This window comes from Streptopelia decaocto, assembly GCF_964273445.1.
Source record: "Streptopelia decaocto genome assembly, chromosome: 14".
Taxonomy (NCBI): Eukaryota; Metazoa; Chordata; class Aves; order Columbiformes; family Columbidae; genus Streptopelia; species Streptopelia decaocto.
In genome coordinates this window covers 405,409-423,203 of record NC_138669.1, presented here as the reverse complement: position 1 = coordinate 423,203, position 17,795 = coordinate 405,409, and the positions used below count along the sequence as shown (strand labels likewise).

Genomic DNA, 17,795 nt, shown 5'->3' with positions numbered 1-17,795 from the left:
TCAGTTCCTGACCACAACCAGCCAACCAGCCACAACAAACCACAGCCAACCAGCCAAACAAAACCAACAGGCAGTCAAACCCGAAACAGCTTCAGCCGTATCTTGTGTAGGTAATTAGCACCACGGCCATCTTCAAGAGGCACATTTAGCACTGTGGGCTTGGTTTTGTACTTTCTTCTAAATCTTTGACTGCCTGGAGAGACAACATCAGAAAGTATAGCACTATAAGGAAACACAGCGTGTTGCTGGATTGCAGCAGTAATGTTGATACCAGCTTTCCCCTGAAAACCTTGTTTGATTGTAAACAAGATTTTTCCCAGTTCACATTTAAAAATGTGTTTCTCTTACAAGCAAAAGATAATGGTTTCAGATGATGGTGGGTAGCTTCACTGGAAAAGGCTTTATTATAACCAAACGTGGATGAATAGGAGCGACCCAAGAGTTAACAGAACAGCAGCACCGCTGAATCCATTTAGCTGGCAAAGTGGTTTTAATTGGGTTGGTTGCTAGGGAGTGGATCCAGCGCTGTGTGTCTGGGTGAATGTAAGCGCTGGGCGAGTGGCACACCTGAGTGCGCACGGCGCACCTGGCGCTGTCTGGGGTGCTCAGGGCAGGTGTGCGCTCTGCGCGCTGGCCGCGTCCCCCCGTGCGCGGCTCCCGCGTGGGGCGCGTGCTCCGCTCCGCGGTGGCTGTGGGCAGGCTGAACGCACGGGACCCATCGTCTGTGTTGTGGTTTGCAGTATGCTTGTTTAAAAAAACACCAACAGCTTATGTAAAATAACTAGGAACAGCTTTCTAGAAATAAGCTCAAACCAGGATTAGCTTACGTATTTGATAAAGAATTAACTTGTTACGTGTTTGTACCTTTTCCATTATAGGAAGAGTCAGATACTACTCCTGATTATATTGCAGTAACTTAACTATTTGAGTCCAGTGACCTTGCACTGGGCAGTGTGTGGGACAGCAGCGCCAGGGCTGGGTTAGCAAGGGGAGCGCAGTGTGTACAGGCCCTGTCAGCTGCTGGGTGTGCACACAGTGACTGTGCATCTGTGCCAAGCAATACCGATCGATAGCACGTTGAACGTACCATCTGGAGTAGAACTGATGCTGGTCATCCCTGTGCATCCTGCTTGTGCTGCAGTAGAACTGACGTTAATTACTCAGGGCAATATTAAAAAGAAGTCTTTCCTTGGTGTAAATGCTACTTAGGAACAGAACTTGGCTCCATTCTGTTATAAATAGAATAAATGTACTGGAGTCTGGCTTTCTGTCTTCCACATTTGTAATGCGACTTAGTGTAATGTTCTGTGTTGCCACACAGGAGAATTGAATTTGGCTCTATTCTCATTCCCCATGCTAGCAGGAGTTAAGAACAAAAAGCAGCAGCTGTATCTAATTCGGGCTATGAAGGCAGTCAGAGACTTGTTAAACTCGGCCGTAAACCATAGACAATAAGGGGACCAGACTTTCTGCAAAGCAGCCTGCTAGGAGGTTTCATAGACTTAATAAAGCTCAGCTAGCTTTATGGATTTCTGATAGTACTTTTATAATGTAACACAGGAGTGACCAGGCTCATCAGGTTGGTGTGTGTGATCTGGGAAACCAGCGGCGCGCCTCGTTCTCACGGGAGCCACCGCGGATGCGGCGTCTGTAACGCTGGAGGATGGGCTGCGGAGGCACCACCCGTACCCCTCCCGTCACAGTGCGTCGTTGGAGGGGCTGATGCATTGAAAGGGGAGGCGGATGGGCACTCTGTGGAACTCTCCTGGCTTTATCTGAGTCGCAGATTAAACTTGCTGACAGAAACGGGGAGAGAACTGTTAATAGAGACTTCATGTCATGTTTCTTCCAGGAGGTTCACTGCAGACGAGGGGTTAAAAAAAATCAATCTATATTTGACCACTGGCAATCCATGCGAGACTCCTCTGCTGCTATTCTGAGAACTACTTAAAGCTGGCTTTTAGATTTTACTGTGTATATGCTGTTAGTTCTTGCATGCCTGTCTTTTATGAATACATACTTCAAGAAATAGGTTATTTTCTAAAATTGCTTTAATTTTCTTACCTACTTATTGGTATGAGTTTTGTACTTAATTACATACTTAGAGTTGGTTCCCAGCAGTACTTACCCTGATAATAATAGGAACATAACACATCGTAATAGTTGAAAAGTCTTCATTGAGGAGGGGGTAGAGGAAGAGATAACAGGTTTGGAAGAAGATGCCTGTTGTTCTTGACATGAAATTTTCTCTTCCACCCACGGTGTCCTCGCAGAGATAACAGATTATTTTAACCATAAGCGTGGATAGAGTAGCTGTGGAATAGCGGTTTATATCTGTTCCCAAACGTGTTAAGGATTTTATAGATAGATAAGCAGCTCTCAGAGTTGGGGACAAGTTCTATTTTCAGATACAGTGGGGCGGGTGTGGGGCAACAGGCGGCGGGGGGAGACAGCGGGGGGTCACTGCGCTGTAGTTCCAGAGCGGGGAGAACCGCAAGGAGCGCTGGTACGTGTGCAATACGGTGCATGTAGTTGTGAGCAAACGTAAGGAGAGCGGACGCCTTCCGCAGGTCGGGCTGCGAGGAGAGGCAGCAGTGCTGGCATTCTGTTGTTCTGAGAACAACTGGCTAGCAGAGAGCAGGAAAAAACCAACCCAAAACACAGTAACTTTTAGACCTTCAGGAAAATGTGTGTGTGCAATGCAAATGTCTGTGTCGTCAGGTGTGGTTTTTTGTGTGTTTTGTTGTTGTTGGGTGGGTTTTGTGAGTTTGTTCTAGCAGAAGGACACATGGAGCCGTTTTTGAGGAGCAGGAGCCATTTCTGTAGCCTCTCCCCGAAACCCTGGTGACCTGCTCAACTAACGTTTGTTTCCTCCCTTTTGAAACAGATCCAGATCTGCCTCTCAAGCTGCTTTTGGCTGCTCCGGCGAACGTGCCGCGATCCCTCAGTCCCCTGCTGCAGACGGAGCTCTGGGAGCAAGGCATGAGAAGGGACAGGGCTCGCCGGTCCTGCTGCCGTCGCCCAGCGGATCTCTGAGCAGCGGCAGAGGTATTAGAGAGCTGGGCTTTGCTCTTTTCCCGCCCACTGGAACAGGTGCTGGGGTATTTAAAATCACTTTTCAGTTTCTATGAGAAGAGCTGATTTCACTGCCTGTGCAAGTCGCGGGAGAGCCCAGTGTGGAAGAAGGATTTTCATTTCCTCAAACCCTGTTACTGAACATTTTTTGGAAAGCAGCCTTAATAAATATTGCATCATGCTATAGCTGTGTATCTGTTGGCTTATATGAAAATTCAATATGCATTTCTTAAATAAGCATAGAAGCTGAGTATAATTTTTCAGACCAGTGGTTTTGCTATTGCACGAGAACTTTCTCAATCAGAGTTTATCTCAAGGAACAGGCACTGACAGAGATGGAGTAAAACGCGGCTGTGAAATCATCTACTGCAGGAAAAACTGTTTCCCAGGCGGCTTCAGGGACAGAGCAGCCAATGTATTTCTCTGGGTAAAACACACTGCGCTGGCGTCTTTCTGCTCGCGCTTTTCTGCTCTTTACAAAGAGCAGATCGTCTCCCTTGTGTCATTTTTAATTGACTTTTCACTGCATTACAAGCGATTGTTGGCACCAGTCCAGGAAAGTAGGGAATTCATCAAAAACTGACTCATTGATCACTGCATCTGATGAAATAATTAGTGTTTGGTATTTTCAATACCATTTCATACTGTTACTTTGACTTCTGAAAGCAAGAGAAAATCCCTTTATACCAGAGGATCACTGAGCAGAACTCTGATTTCAGAATTCATCAGAACGCTTATTCCTTTGTTTTGTTTTGAATCTCCTTGTAGGAATTGCTAAGAATTTAGCATTGGCTCGTTAGCGGGAGCGGGGCCAGTTAGACCCGCTCTGTTCACCAGCGGGTCCATGCCGGGCCGTTTATTTATGCTGGAGAGGAGTCACAGACAGTGCAGAACATTGGGCCGCGTCCATTCCCAGCCATCTGCAGTAGCGGGCCTGCAAATGTGCTTGGTAATAATAATGGTATTTAAAAGCCTTGGAAACCAGCGAATGCTGAGGGGCTATCACGCCAGCATCAGAGCTGCAGGAGACCTCAAACGGTGGCATCATAGCGAGAGCTGGGCAGCTCTGCTCTCCAGTGACATTTGTAAGGTCATCAGCATGTAACAGGTTTGCTGCCTGAGGATCATCTCTGAGTTTGCAAACGTGTTGTTAACTCAGTCAGTTTTACCACAGTCCTTTTTAAAAATATGGATAAACGTGTGGTTTTCTTCCTTCAACACCTGCGTCTTGGTGCAGTAGACAAAAATGTAATCTCAAACCACCCCAGAACCTTAAGGGAGATCACTTCTGTGTGTATCAAAGCAAACGTGAGAGTTCGATGCCCTGCTGGATGCTGACCTCGCTGCCGGCGTGGGAGCAGAGGGAGCCTGGTTACCCGCGCTGGGAACAGCTTAGGGACTGAGTGTTGGAGTTTCTGCTCCGAGCTGGCACCAGGAAAACATTCAGATGCTCTGTTATGGGGGTTTTGCATGCGTGTGGTTGTTTTCCTGTTTGTGTTTTCTTAGATTATTTCAGATCATGTTGCTTTTTCCTTCCTTGGAGGGAACTTATCTGTTCCTTGGGGTCAAGTATAAATAAATACTTGTTTCCTTCTCCCTTATAGGAGAACTGCAAACAACAAAGAAGTAGAAGCCATTACCTGACCTTGTTCAGAGAGAACACTAAATATGGCACAGCACAGTCTTGCCCTTGGATTATTCATGATGGCTGTTTTATCGCTCTTGGATGGAAGTTCAGCTTTCCTGTTAAATCAGCGGCTGAAGGGAAGATATCAAAGAGACCGCAGAAACATCCGCCCAAACATCATCCTTGTTCTTACTGACGATCAGGATGTAGAACTTGGTAAGACATAAAGAGTTTTAGTTTGCGAGCATGGCACTGCTTTTCCTGAAGTTAGATTCTTGCATTGGAAAGAATGATTTTTTTCAGTGTGAAAAGTTCTAGGAAGAGCAAGGAGCAAAAGTTTAGACCTGAGTTTGCGTAGAAAGCGCTCTCCGAGTGCCGGCGGTTCGCGGCGGCAGAGGTTTGTCTCGGGGCGAGGTTCCGTTGGTGTGGAAACCCGAGATCCCTGCCTTTGTCCGCACACCCAAACCGTGCTGCTGGCGGTTCCGACTGTAACCGGGAGCTGCGTGCCAAAGCAGTCGGTTTAAAATTATGACAGGTTATTGCGCCATGTAATTACCTGCTGTTTTGTTTAATTGCAGACATTCATTACATATAGAATTTAAATTTTAATTACATAAAAGTTACCTAATGCAGTCATACTGTTCTTGGTATTGTCCGTTTAGATGTGTAGTTAATTACTGATGAAAATGCAGAAGTTCTTCTGTGTTATTCAATGCCATGTTAATTGTTGAAGAAAGGAGATGAAGATGAAACACACGCTTTGCCTAATGATTTGGAATAATGAGTTAACTGACAGGGTCTGGGTTTTGTTCTGTTACCTGAACAAACTTATATTCACCAAATGTTGTCAGTAGTTAGGAGCAGTGATTAACACAAACCAGTTTACATTAATAAATTTGCATTAGAAATATGCTTTTAAGTGAGTATAAAGCCTGGATCATGTGGAACACGAGAGCTTGTGTATGTATGTGTGGTCTGGTGGGGTTTTGACAGCCACGGCATCACATTTCTGGTATGGATGGGAAAATCAGAAAGCAGACCTCACAGAAGGAACGGGACGCAGCAGCAGCGTCGGTGAGCCTGAGCTGTTCTCATGTGGCCTGGCCTGGCCGGCGGCTCCGCCGCAGCCGCGCGCTGCAGCAGCAGTGAACCCGAGCTGTTCTCACACGGCTGTGCCGCAGCCGCGCGCTGCAGCAGCAGTGAGCCCGAGCTGTTCTCACACGGCTCCGCCGCAGCCGCGCGCTGCAGCAGCAGTGAGCCCGAGCTGTTCTCACACGGCTCCGCCGCAGCCGCGCGCTGCAGCAGCAGTGAGCCCGAGCTGTTCTCACACGGCTCCGCCGCAGCCGCGCGCTGCAGCAGCAGTGAACCTGAGCTGTTCTCACACGGCTCCGCCGTAGCCGCGCGCTGCAGCAGCAGTGAACCCGAGCTGTTCTCACACGGCTCCGCCGCAGCCGCGCGCTGCAGCAGCAGTGAACCTGAGCTGTTCTCACACGGCTCCGCCGCAGCCGCGCGCTGCAGCAGCAGTGAGCCCGAGCTGTTCTCACACGGCTCCGCCGCAGCCGCGCGCTGCAGCAGCAGTGAACCTGAGCTGTTCTCACACGGCTCCGCCGCAGCCACGCGCTGCAGCAGCAGTGAACCTGAGCTGTTCTCACACGGCTCCGCCGCAGCCGCGCGCTGCAGCAGCAGTGAACCTGAGCTGTTCTCACACGGCTCCGCCGTAGCCGCGCGCTGCAGCAGCAGTGAGCCCGAGCTGTTCTCACACGGCTCCGCCGCAGCCGCGCGCTGCAGCAGCAGTGAACCCGAGCTGTTCTCACACGGCTCCGCCGCAGCCGCGCGCTGCAGCAGCAGTGAACCCGAGCTGTTCTCACACGGCTCCGCCGCAGCCGCGCGCTGCAGCAGCAGTGAACCTGAGCTGTTCTCACACGGCTCCGCCGCAGCCGCGCGCTGCAGCAGCAGTGAACCTGAGCTGTTCTCACACGGCTCCGCCGTAGCCGCGCGCTGCAGCAGCAGTGAGCCCGAGCTGTTCTCACACGGCTCCGCCGCAGCCGCGCGCTGCAGCAGCAGTGAACCCGAGCTGTTCTCACACGGCTCCGCCGCAGCCGCGCGCTGCAGCAGCAGTGAACCCGAGCTGTTCTCACACGGCTCCGCCGCAGCCGCGCGCTGCAGCAGCAGTGAGCCCGAGCTGTTCTCACACGGCTCCGCCGCAGCCGCGCGCTGCCCTCGCGGGCGTTGACCGTGGCCCCCGGCACCGCCTCTGCCGCCTCGGGGGCCGCGTTTGGACGGTGGGGGGAAACCTGCTGCGCAGGACCCCACCAGGTACAAACGCAATTCAAACCAGTAGGGTCAGGTGTTGTTGTTGATACTTTTTAAATGGTTATTTGAATCACAAATGAAGCCGTTTCAGTAACATACATCCAAGAGAACCTGAGTACGTTATCTTGCAGGCTCAGCAGGTGGTCCTGAAATATTTATCATCTTCTATTTTATGCTGGCCTTCTTGTTCCTGATGCGATTGGCTAAGTCCTTTGGGCAGGATATTTCTCTTTTCTGGTAGTCTTGATGCTTTCCTGTTTCAGACATAATGGGCACGTGTCCACAGGAATTAGGATCCAACCAAGGAGAATCCATTTGGTGAAGCTGAGATTGGATATTCGTCATTTGCCACTAATGGCTCTGGGAGACCCGATACTTGTTTGAATCCATTTTTATCCTTGTCTGTTGTCTGGCGAGCTGTCCAAGTCAATCAGCATTGCCGGTTGTGGGGATCGTGGTGAATGCGTTTAGGAAAGATGAAAACAGGATGCGAATTACAAATCAAAGCTGAGGAAAGCTTGGAAGTTATGAAAATATTGCAAAGAAAGCCGTGCACAACTAAGACTTCAACTGAGAATGTCCTTAACCGATGGGTGTTGTAGCTTTCATTGGGTTTTCTCGTGGCTACTTGTGAGGCAAAAGGGAGGACAGAGCAGTCTGAGGTGTTGTTATCGGACTTTATTTGATTTGAGATCCATTTGACAATGTACCAACAGCAGGTGGAGTTTACCAGAAGAAGAATGTAAGGTCATCGTCTTTTCAGGAAAGCAGTAAAACTCTTTTTTTTTTTTTATTTTTTTAATTTGCACTGCTCTCAATAATGAGTTTTATTGGGGAAACCAAACCTCAGCCTCGTATCGGAAAAGGAAAAGGCTGATGAGAAGGATGCAGAATCTCCCGGTCAAAGGAGGACGAGTGTAGGTTGTAATGGATACAGATGGAAGAAGAACTACTGAAACAACCGAAACATGCACACTCGGCTGACTGTCTTCTGATCAAAGGAGTTTTACTGACAAGCAGAATGTGCAGAACAGGAATATACTGACAAGGAGAAAGAATTAATTAGAAACAAAGGCTTTTCTTTCCCCATCAGAGCCACGTATGTCCAAGTTAGTGTAGAGCTGATGTCCCCTGTGTGATGGGCTCAGCATCTCCAGTTTAATTAGGCTTGCCTGCCATATTGCTGTGGTTTAACAAATCAGCTTATTTCCTTCTCTTGTAGTTGGAGAAAGATCTGGTTATTTAGAATATATTTCAGCCAGGTTAGCGAATCTGGGCGAGGGGTGGTTTGTATGGTCCTATATCCTCCTCTGAAAAATGACAAAAGTGACAAAGAAGTTAATTTTTCGTAGTTATCACATGCAGAGATTACGGCCTTAGAGCTTCGTTAAAATTAAGTATGAGGAGGAAAAAAAAGGGAATGAAAATGTCGAAGGGTGTCTAATGAGGTTCAACTAGGATAAAAATAGAAGGCATCAGGGGCCAGTTAATGAGCATTCTGGGGTTCAGTTAAATTACCTGCATGTGGATACCACTGCCTGAATTGGGCTTCAAAGTAGACTGAGCACGTAAGGACTGAATGCAAGTTCTTCAACAGCTGGAGCGCCCTAAAACCCACGTAACTGGTGAGTTCTGGCAGCGAAACGCAGCTACTGAGACAGGCAATGGTATTTCACAAACCGCTGGTATATTGTCTCCATTAATATCAGTCAGAATATCAGCCTTATCTCTGAAGCGAACTGTGAAGACACACTGGGCAAAATTCAAGTCAAATTTCAGCGTCGGTTTTGTTTCACTTGGAGTGAGCAGCTTGAATGCATCAAATTGATAGAACTTCCATATTTTCACAGTAGGCCAATTTTTTCTTAAATAGCTTAGAAATGTCACATTTTCCTAAATCATTTTTATTATCAGTGGTTTTGGACAGGTAGCAGAACGTTTTCTGGGTTAAATATTGGCGCTCAAGCGCGACTTCCCTTGGAGCGTCGCTGGTGGAGCCCGGAGGCTCCGGCGCCCTGGCGGGGCTGCGCCGAGCGCGTCTCCTTCCGCCGCAGGAGCTCCCTCGCTGCTTCTTCCCACGATTCTCTGTTTGTGAGGGACACGAACTGAAGAGCATCCGTTTTGGTTGGCTGGTTTAGTGCTGTTTAAAATATTTAAAGCTGGCCTATTTAAGACTGTACAGAAGAGTCTGCTGGATTTTTACCTTCCACTGGTCTGTCACTCTGTATTAGTTCTCAGGCTTGGGAAGCAGATTAGATCATATGTTTTTGTATTAAAGACTGTTGATATATAGGGTCTTGTCATTACAGCAGTTTTATTAAAGGATGTTACTGTCCCCAAGGGGAGTCTTAACATGTACTGTTATTTATGCACAGATGCCTCCGTCATTTAAAGGGGTTGTTAAATGTATTTTAATATTGGGATGACAAAGCATTCTCTCGGTCTGTCTGTTTATGCTTGGGCTGGCTCATGAGACAACACAGAGGAAGCGTTCACGGTTTTCAGGCTCACATAATGTATAATTGACTGTTATAATTGTTAGCTGTGGTGTTAGTGCCTTGGAGCACTAACACTGATCCCACAGCTATGGAAACAAACTGTCTTGTGTTCTTCAGAAACTTCCTTTTGGTGAGTGGAGTTCAGCAAGTTCTGAGCTCAGTAACCTGCCTTGGTTCCTGTCGATGTGACGGAGACGCGCTCTGACCTGAGAAACGCACAAACCGATGTTATAGTTATTCATTCCAACAGAGTGATCTCAAGAAAACTAATACCATGGGAATTTTTAGGTGAAATGACCTAGAGTAGCAATTAACCTTCCTTCACGGTGCTGGAGAGTCAGGTTTTGTATGAGGCTTATGGCCATTTTCCCTCTGGGTTTTGACTCCTGGCTATATCAATGTGCTCTGTATCAAATCAACTTACCGTTGCAATTTCATAATGAAATTCCTGCCTAAAGAGCTTAGGAGAAACCTAACCCCGTTATTGACAGAAACAACAGTTCGTGCCAGATGGTTGCAGGATGCATTGATTAAAGCTGACCCATTAATCCAGCTCGGCCCGGGGTGAGTTACCCCGACCCGCTGCAGCACGACCCTTCGTCCCCGTGCTGGCTGCCGCCTTTCCCTGCGCACAGCGGGCAGGGGGGTTTAGGTCTGCTCTCCTTCGCAAAGTCGTGCTGATGACAGGTATTGGTACCAGTTCTTTGGAAAATGGAAGTTATTCCTAAATCACTCTGGTGCAGTTTTACCTTTCAGGCACCAATAGATGTGGGAACATAGGTGTCTTTTTTCTTCTGGTCCTTGGTGTTTCTGCATGTAGGAAGAACTCTCATATGGACCCAGATTTAGCTAGGTGGATGTCTAAGGTAAAGATCCAGTCTTTGTGCAAAGCCTTGTCTTAACCAGGAAGCAGTAAGGCCATCAGACAGCAGTGTGGCTTTTAGGAATTGTTGCCAAAAAGACTTTTAGTCTCGTTACCCCAACTAGTCCAGCTGCCTGCTAGTTAAACTTGCTTGTTTGTTTTTAGATGATGGTTATAAACTACATGGTGTCATCTGTGCTAAGTAGTGATCTAAAAATCTAATTCTGCAGAACCAAGCCTAAGCAAATTTAGAGCATTTTAGGTATTATCAAAATAGATCAGGTGGCCAGACAGAGCTCAGCACACTGGTTATGGAAATTATTATGAGGACTTTGGTTCAGGGAAAGGTCCAGAAATCAGTACCTGCTAATACCTCACATGAGGGAAAAGAACATTCTGTCTGGAGAACAGCTCTAGCAGACCCTGCTTGAGCTTGGGCTAAAGAATCTTGAGACGGCCCTTCCAGCCTCAGTGGTTCTGTGCTTGCAACCTCCCGCCTTTTGCAGACGGTTGGCACAAAAGGCGGCACATCGGGCATCTTCTGAAACCAAGGATTAAATAATGCTTAAGGAGCGTGCAAACGTTGGTCAGGGATGCTGCAGAAAGTGAATTTCACCCTCAGGCCACATTGTCTCAGCCTAATTCACATTGTTTCAGCCTAATTCGTGCCGGTTCTTGCCTTCAGCTACTGGAACAGCACTCGCGGCTCCAGAAAGGCTGCACAGATGGTGCAGATAGTTACAGTGGTAAATCTTGAGCTTAGAGAGAAATTAAAAAAGCATTATAAACTATCTCAGCAGGTTTGAGTCAAATCTTAAGTCAGGACTTCAGTATTTGCTCCTTCTTAAAACAATGGGAGAGCTTTGCTCAAGGGGAGAGAATGATCTTTGGTGCCCTTGCTACCTGTACTCTTAGTTAGCTCTTGTGATTGAAACAGGAAAATAACTCTGAGGTGATGTTCTTCTTCCAGGTTCTATGCAAGTGATGAATAAAACAAGGCGGATCATGGAGCACGGAGGCGCTCACTTCATCAATGCCTTCGTCACAACGCCCATGTGCTGCCCTTCCCGCTCCTCCATTCTCACGGGGAAGTACGTCCACAACCACAACACCTACACGAACAACGAGAACTGTTCTTCTCCGTCCTGGCAGGCGCAGCACGAAATCCGTACGTTTGCGGTGTACCTCAACAACACGGGATACCGGACGGGTAAGACCAAGGCTGCTCCATCTGAACGCTTCTTTAGACCTGTTACTACAGAGGCTAATGTGTATAATATTGTAATTCTTTCTCATAACGGACTGTAGCTGTGGAGAACACCAGAGCTTCGGTCATTCATGTAGGTTTCGCTTCCTTGTACTCCAGGAAATTAAAAAGATGTGCATGCCTGAACCGAAGGTGTAGCACATGTAGAGCATGCCCTGCAGTACCTGAAGTGTGTAGAACAGACAAGAAGGATGCTGTGGAATCGGTAATTAGCGTTTTTTCATAAAACAGATTTGTTCATCAAAGTAGGAATACCAGAGAGGAGGCTGCTCCTGCGGGGCTTTGGGGCCGAGCTGCCCGCTGCGGGGGTTCTGTGGGCAGTTGTTCCCAGAAAGATGTTTAGAACAAGTACCAACTGAGGTCAGATGTGCTCCGGAGAAGCAAAGACCCTCCCTAGGAACAAAGTTACCGTGGGAAGGGTGTCAGAAAATACGTAGCACAGGTTTCACACCTATTTCAGGTGTGCTGTCGCAATTGTGGGAAACTGGGCAAGAAGGACAATTTAGGTAAACAAACCAAGTCAATTGATGAATTAATCTTTAGATAAGTCAGCGTAAGCAACATCTGAATCATCACCAACTTAAAAGAGTGGACGCTAGTGCTTTGACTTGGAGCAGGACATCATTAGAATAGAGAAGAAACAGAGAGATCCCGTTCCAAACACTTCTGAATGTCAGGGAGTTTCTCTGTCAGGGTTCCTGTGTGAACACGTGCAGGAAAAGGTTCGGTGCTCTGTGAACGGACACATCTCTTTCGGTGAGACAGCCCTGGGGCGCACCGTACACGCTGCGCGCCTGGGTCCTGCAGCAGCGAGCACCGAGCTGTTTCACTGGAACACAGATCCAAACTCTCTCTTAGACATTACTTAATGAGAAAAGGTTCTTTCCCATTTGCCTGGCTGGCTGAACGATTAGGTCTGAAAATCGTTGACTGATTTCAGAACATTTTGTCAGCCTTATCTGCAGTCAGGAAATGAAAAGACATGTTTATCTTATTAAATTCAACAGAATTCGGGATGGTGGGCCAGATTTGGCCTGGCAGAAGGACATTTTTGCTCCAGTGAATCTTCTGGGAGCGTTCTCGTAGTAGACGTTAGGGCTGAACAGGCTGGGGAAGCGCAAACGCGCCGCGCTCTGGCCGGTCCCCGTCCGGTCTGGTGAGCGGTGCCGGCGGCGCAGCCCCGTCACCTGTTAGCAAGGGAAAGGGGCTCCTTGGCGGTGCTGTGTCAGTCTCTCACTCTGGCGGTAAGTCCGTACTTGAGTTATGCGAAGAATTAATAAATGGCACTTGGCACCAGTCATGTTTTGAACACAGGCCTCCCGCAATGACTTGGCTCTGTCTCTGCCATTATAAAAAATTTCTTGGGAATAAAAATAATAATCATTCTTAGCACTTTCACAGGGCTTTACAGTAATTAATCAATGAATTCATTAAAATTCAGTGGCAGTCTTCCATTTCCTCCCATTAATATTAGACTAAGAAGATACAGTGTCTGACTGCATTCAAATAATTATTTTTCCATTTCACTGTCTGAGCATTTGATGTGTTAAAGTGATTTGATATTACGTTGTAAGAAGGAGGAGAAAGGCTATTGGTAAATTTTTAGTAAAGGGGGAATGAACCTGAAAAATATGGGACAAGATTTTAGAATCTGGATACACGTCAGGAGAGAAAAGATTAGTTTCCTGCTGTAGAGTTTGCTCTCCACAATAGTTCCTGGTTGCTGGTTTTTATTACATAAATACTTACAAACTTAACTGAAGTTGATACCTCTGTATAATTGCTTGGTAGGGATTAATTGGTGCCCTAAAGAGTCAAAGGTAAAGAGAAGCAGTGACAGAATCTGCAGGATGTTGTACAAGGTCTCATGCGGTGAGGAGCACCGTTGAGCACCGTGCACAGCTCAGAGCAGCATCCCCATCCTGTGCACAGCTCAGAGCAGCATCCCCATCCTGTGTGCGGTTCAGAGCAGCATCCCCATCCTGTGCACAGCTCAGAGCAGCATCCCCATCCTGTGCACAGCTCAGAGCAGCATCCCCATCCTGTGCACAGCTCAGAGCAGCATCCCCATCCTGTGCACAGCTCAGAGCAGCATCCCCATCCCGTGCACAGCTCAGAGCAGCATCCCCATCCTGTGCACAGCTCAGAGCAGCATCCCCATCCTGTGCACAGCTCAGAGCAGCATCCCCATCCCGTGTGCGGTTCCGAGCAGCATCCCCATCCTGTGTGCGGTTCAGAGCAGCATCCCCATCCTGTGCACAGCTCAGAGCAGCATCCCCATCCCGTGCACAGCTCAGAGCAGCATCCCCATCCCGTGCACAGCTCAGAGCAGCATCCCCATCCCGTGTGCGGTTCCGAGCAGCATCCCCATCCCGTGTGCGGTTCCGAGCAGCATCCCCATCCTGTGTGCGGTTCAGAGCAGCATCCCCATCCTGTGCACAGCTCAGAGCAGCATCCCCATCCTGTGCACAGCTCAGAGCAGCATCCCCATCCTGTGCACAGCTCAGAGCAGCATCCCCATCCCGTGTGCGGTTCCGAGCAGCATCCCCATCCTGTGTGCGGTTCAGAGCAGCATCCCCATCCTGTGCACAGCTCAGAGCAGCATCCCCATCCCGTGCACAGCTCAGAGCAGCATCCCCATCCCGTGCACAGCTCAGAGCAGCATCCCCATCCTGTGCACAGCTCAGAGCAGCATCCCCATCCTGTGCACAGCTCAGAGCAGCATCCCCATCCCGTGTGCGGTTCAGAGCAGCATCCCCATCCTGTGCACAGCTCAGAGCAGCATCCCCATCCTGTGCACAGCTCAGAGCAGCATCCCCATCCTGTGCACAGCTCAGAGCAGCATCCCCATCCTGTGCACAGCTCAGAGCAGCATCCCCATCCTGTGCACAGCTCAGAGCAGCATCCCCATCCTGTGTCCGGTTCAGAGCAGCATCCCCATCCCGTGCGTGGTTCAGAGCAGCATCCCCATCCCGTGCGCAGGTCGGAGCCTCCGCAGCTGATGGACAGCTGAAGGCCACGGAAAAATAATAGCTGAGTGATTTAAGAGTCAGACCTAATTTTCAGAAGTGATTTGCATGATTAGGAACCGAAGTGTTATGGTATTCACCTCCAAGACATCGAGGTGACTTTTCAAAACTGGATATCAGGTTTCTGAATTATTTATCTTGAATGTAAATTAGTTTCCTTAGATCTTTTGCTCTCTGTAAAGAAAGCAATCTGTCAAATTATATCTATTAGATGGTGTGAGCCCATTAGACTTGAAAATGGTGTGGAAGACTCAGCACCGTGGCTATATCATGGTAGCTGTTAGTGCCAAAGGAAACCGAGGAGCTGTGCTGGAAAGGATGTGAGACTCCTGCCATTTAGCCCAAATCCGCTGCCTCTGTCCGCGTTGCTCCCTGTGGCACGCTTGGTCCATGAGGGTGAGTTACTGAGCTGGAATATCCTGCTGATACTCTGGAGAATGACGTTTCCAGCTCTGACTTCAGTTCTATACTGTGAGCTGGTTTCAAGTCAAACATGAATGTATCTTTTCCCTCTGTTTCTATGAATTGAGTTCTAAGCGTCATTAATTTTGCTTCAAACATATTACAATATCTGATAACTTAAAATGAGAACACATTAAGTAGAGCTGTGGTCTCCTGAGGATTGTGCAGAGGTTGTAGAAGAGAGACTTAGACAGCTACTGTTCCCTCATCTGTCTTTGGCGCGTAGCTTTATGTTATTAAATGCACATTTTCACTGTCCCGAAGAGGGGAATCCATACACTTCTGTGAATGACGGAGGGAAGCCCACGAGGCAGCCTGCAATGCAGCCAGGTGGCCCAGGAGCCCGAGATCAAGGCACCTGCAACCAGCAGATGAGCCAGTGTCTGCGGCTCCTTTATGTCCAGTCATATTTTGTTTCCCTGAATCTGTCCTTTTTCAACAGGAAATGTTGTAGATTGTGAAAGACACCGCATCTCTTGCTTTCCCCCGACTATAATGTACTTTTCTGATAGGATGCCAGTTGTAGCATTTAAAGTGTAATGGCTTTGTCAGCTGATTTATTGTTTCAAGCAAGAAGTAATTCATAGCTTGATATTTCTTCAAAAATAGGATTATCATTTCATAGCATTCAAAACAGCTAAAAGCTAAACAGAATATTTGCACATTTAAAAACCACTTGGTTTAGCTCTTTGATGGTGGCAGTACTTAGGAGAACCTCTTGACTTACTTTTTTGTCTTCCGATGCCACTTGTGTTCAATATTCTGTAGCTTACAAGGCAAAAATTAGAAGAGGTTTCCTCCATCTTGCTCCAATTTAAGATGATCTTTGTTTATCCAGCTCGCAGTTTAAGTCCTTGTGGTATCTTCTTGCATTCTTTTGCTTTACTTTTCTAGAATGCTGAGGGCTTTGCAGAAGTTTTTCAAATCGTAATATTTACGTTGGTGGTGTAATTAGTGAGCACAGGCTGGCCAGCTCCTGCGCAGGTGCCCGGAGGCCGCGTGCTCTGCGTGGCCGCGTTGTGTCACTGTGCGCAGGGTTAGGGGCTTCGGCGCCGCATCCTCTGGGCATTCGCGCGCCTGAGGAGGACAAGCGCGACTTGGCTCGGCACCAGCATCCTTCTGTTCAGCTCCTTGTTGGCCATTTCCAGGTATTTGGTTTGAGCCCTTTTGTTTTATTTGGCTGCATCTGCTCCCCTTCAGCCCATTCCCTGATTCATGAGAGAGATCTTGGCACCGACCCTTGGCCACAGTGAGGAATGTGCAATGCAAATTCGGGAAGAGAAACAAAGGTGTCGCAGAGGTCACTGTGCGTTGCCTTTGTCCTGCCCCCGCACAGCCAGACAGCCTGGAGCTGTTTAACCGCGGGGGTGACCGGTCACCGTGCTACACGGTTGTTACAACTGTTACGTTTCCTGAATTGCAGTGGTGTTTTTGATTTCAGTTAGAGAGGGGAGCTGTGCATGTAGAGGCTCTTGCCTTTGCTGCTGCTCTTTCTGTGTCCCTGTGATGGTGGACGGAGAATGTGATCTTGACAATTTTGTGCTATCCGTGTACTGTAGTTACAGAATAATTGAGCCACCATGGGCAATAGACTAAAATAAAGTATTTGTCTGTCCTTAGTCTAGCTGGTTAAGTGCTTCCATGAATTAATAATTTCAAGGACGGTCGTAGATGTACGAAAGAAAAGAAATATTAAAAAAGTACTGGAGCCCAGTCTCCCTTAGGATCCTGAAACCAATGGAACTAAAGGGATCTGAGAACAAAATGGGGTCTTAAGCCCCTCTTTTCCTCCTTAAAAGTGCTGTAACATTTAGGAACTCACTGCTTATTTTATGTGCTTGCTGGGTTGTTGATACTAATGCTGCATCATCTGATCTTGGCAGTAGTGGCACATCTGCTGTCACGAAAGGTGCCAGCTGGGTCCGTTTTGTTCAGGTGATTGCAGCACTTAGAAGTTACTGATTTGTGGAAGATCTCGTCAGTTATTTTGGTAGCTGATGAGAACTGATGTCTCTTGAAAAATCTTTCCAATGGAACCAAACTTAAATACTACTCCACAGGGTTTACCTCGGAGCCCCCGTTCTTCTGCTGTGAAGCCATTGATGTCAGTGGGTTCGCTCCGCTGTACTGTGTCGGTTTGGGGTGTACGGTGTGAGGGCGCAGCTGCCTTGGCCCCGGGGCTGGTGCTGGTTCCTCGGGCTCAGCGTGCCGGGGGTGCTTTCCATCCGCTTTCCTCCCATTGTCTCTTGGAGGACACAAAGTACGAAAGTTGCTTTTGCTGGATGTACAGCAGAAATAAGATCAGAAATGCCTCCCCTGACCCCGATCCAAAATAAGGGATTGTTCAAATGTAGCTGATTGTTCAGCTTTGAGCTGGGTGCATCCCAAGTTAGCTGGTTTCAATTGAATGCAGAGTTTTGTGAATATCCTTTGTAGGTGGATTTTAGTTGTGTTATGTATTTTTAGGTAGGTATAAGGAAAAGAATTAGAGTTTTAAAAAAGGAAAAAAACCAAAACCAACAAACTTGTAGAGTTTGGTAGATGGTATGGATAGAAGATAGAACTGGCTTGAACGGTTCCAGTGGTGGTAAATTACGCCTGGATGTCTGGTTTTTTGATTGCACTTTTACACTACATGTGACAATATATCAGGGCTGCTTTT

General features: G+C 47.9%; 1 protein-coding gene across 10 annotated transcripts in view; it reads left to right on the top strand.

Annotated features, from left to right (window-relative positions):
- SULF2 (sulfatase 2) overlaps positions 1-17,795 on the top strand; it is a gene marked incomplete at its 3' end in the record, with an annotated part of 102,163 nt that overhangs the window by 43,141 nt on the left and 41,227 nt on the right. For all 10 annotated transcript variants that reach the window (XR_014185375.1, XR_014185376.1, XM_082065125.1 and 7 more), the window contains 3 exons: positions 2,888-3,048; positions 4,680-4,918; positions 11,346-11,585. Coding sequence is in view for 8 of the 10 variants with exons in the window: in XM_082065125.1 (XP_081921251.1) it covers positions 4,744-4,918; positions 11,346-11,585 (415 nt within the window). The remainder of the gene's footprint in view (positions 1-2,887; positions 3,049-4,679; positions 4,919-11,345; positions 11,586-17,795) is intronic.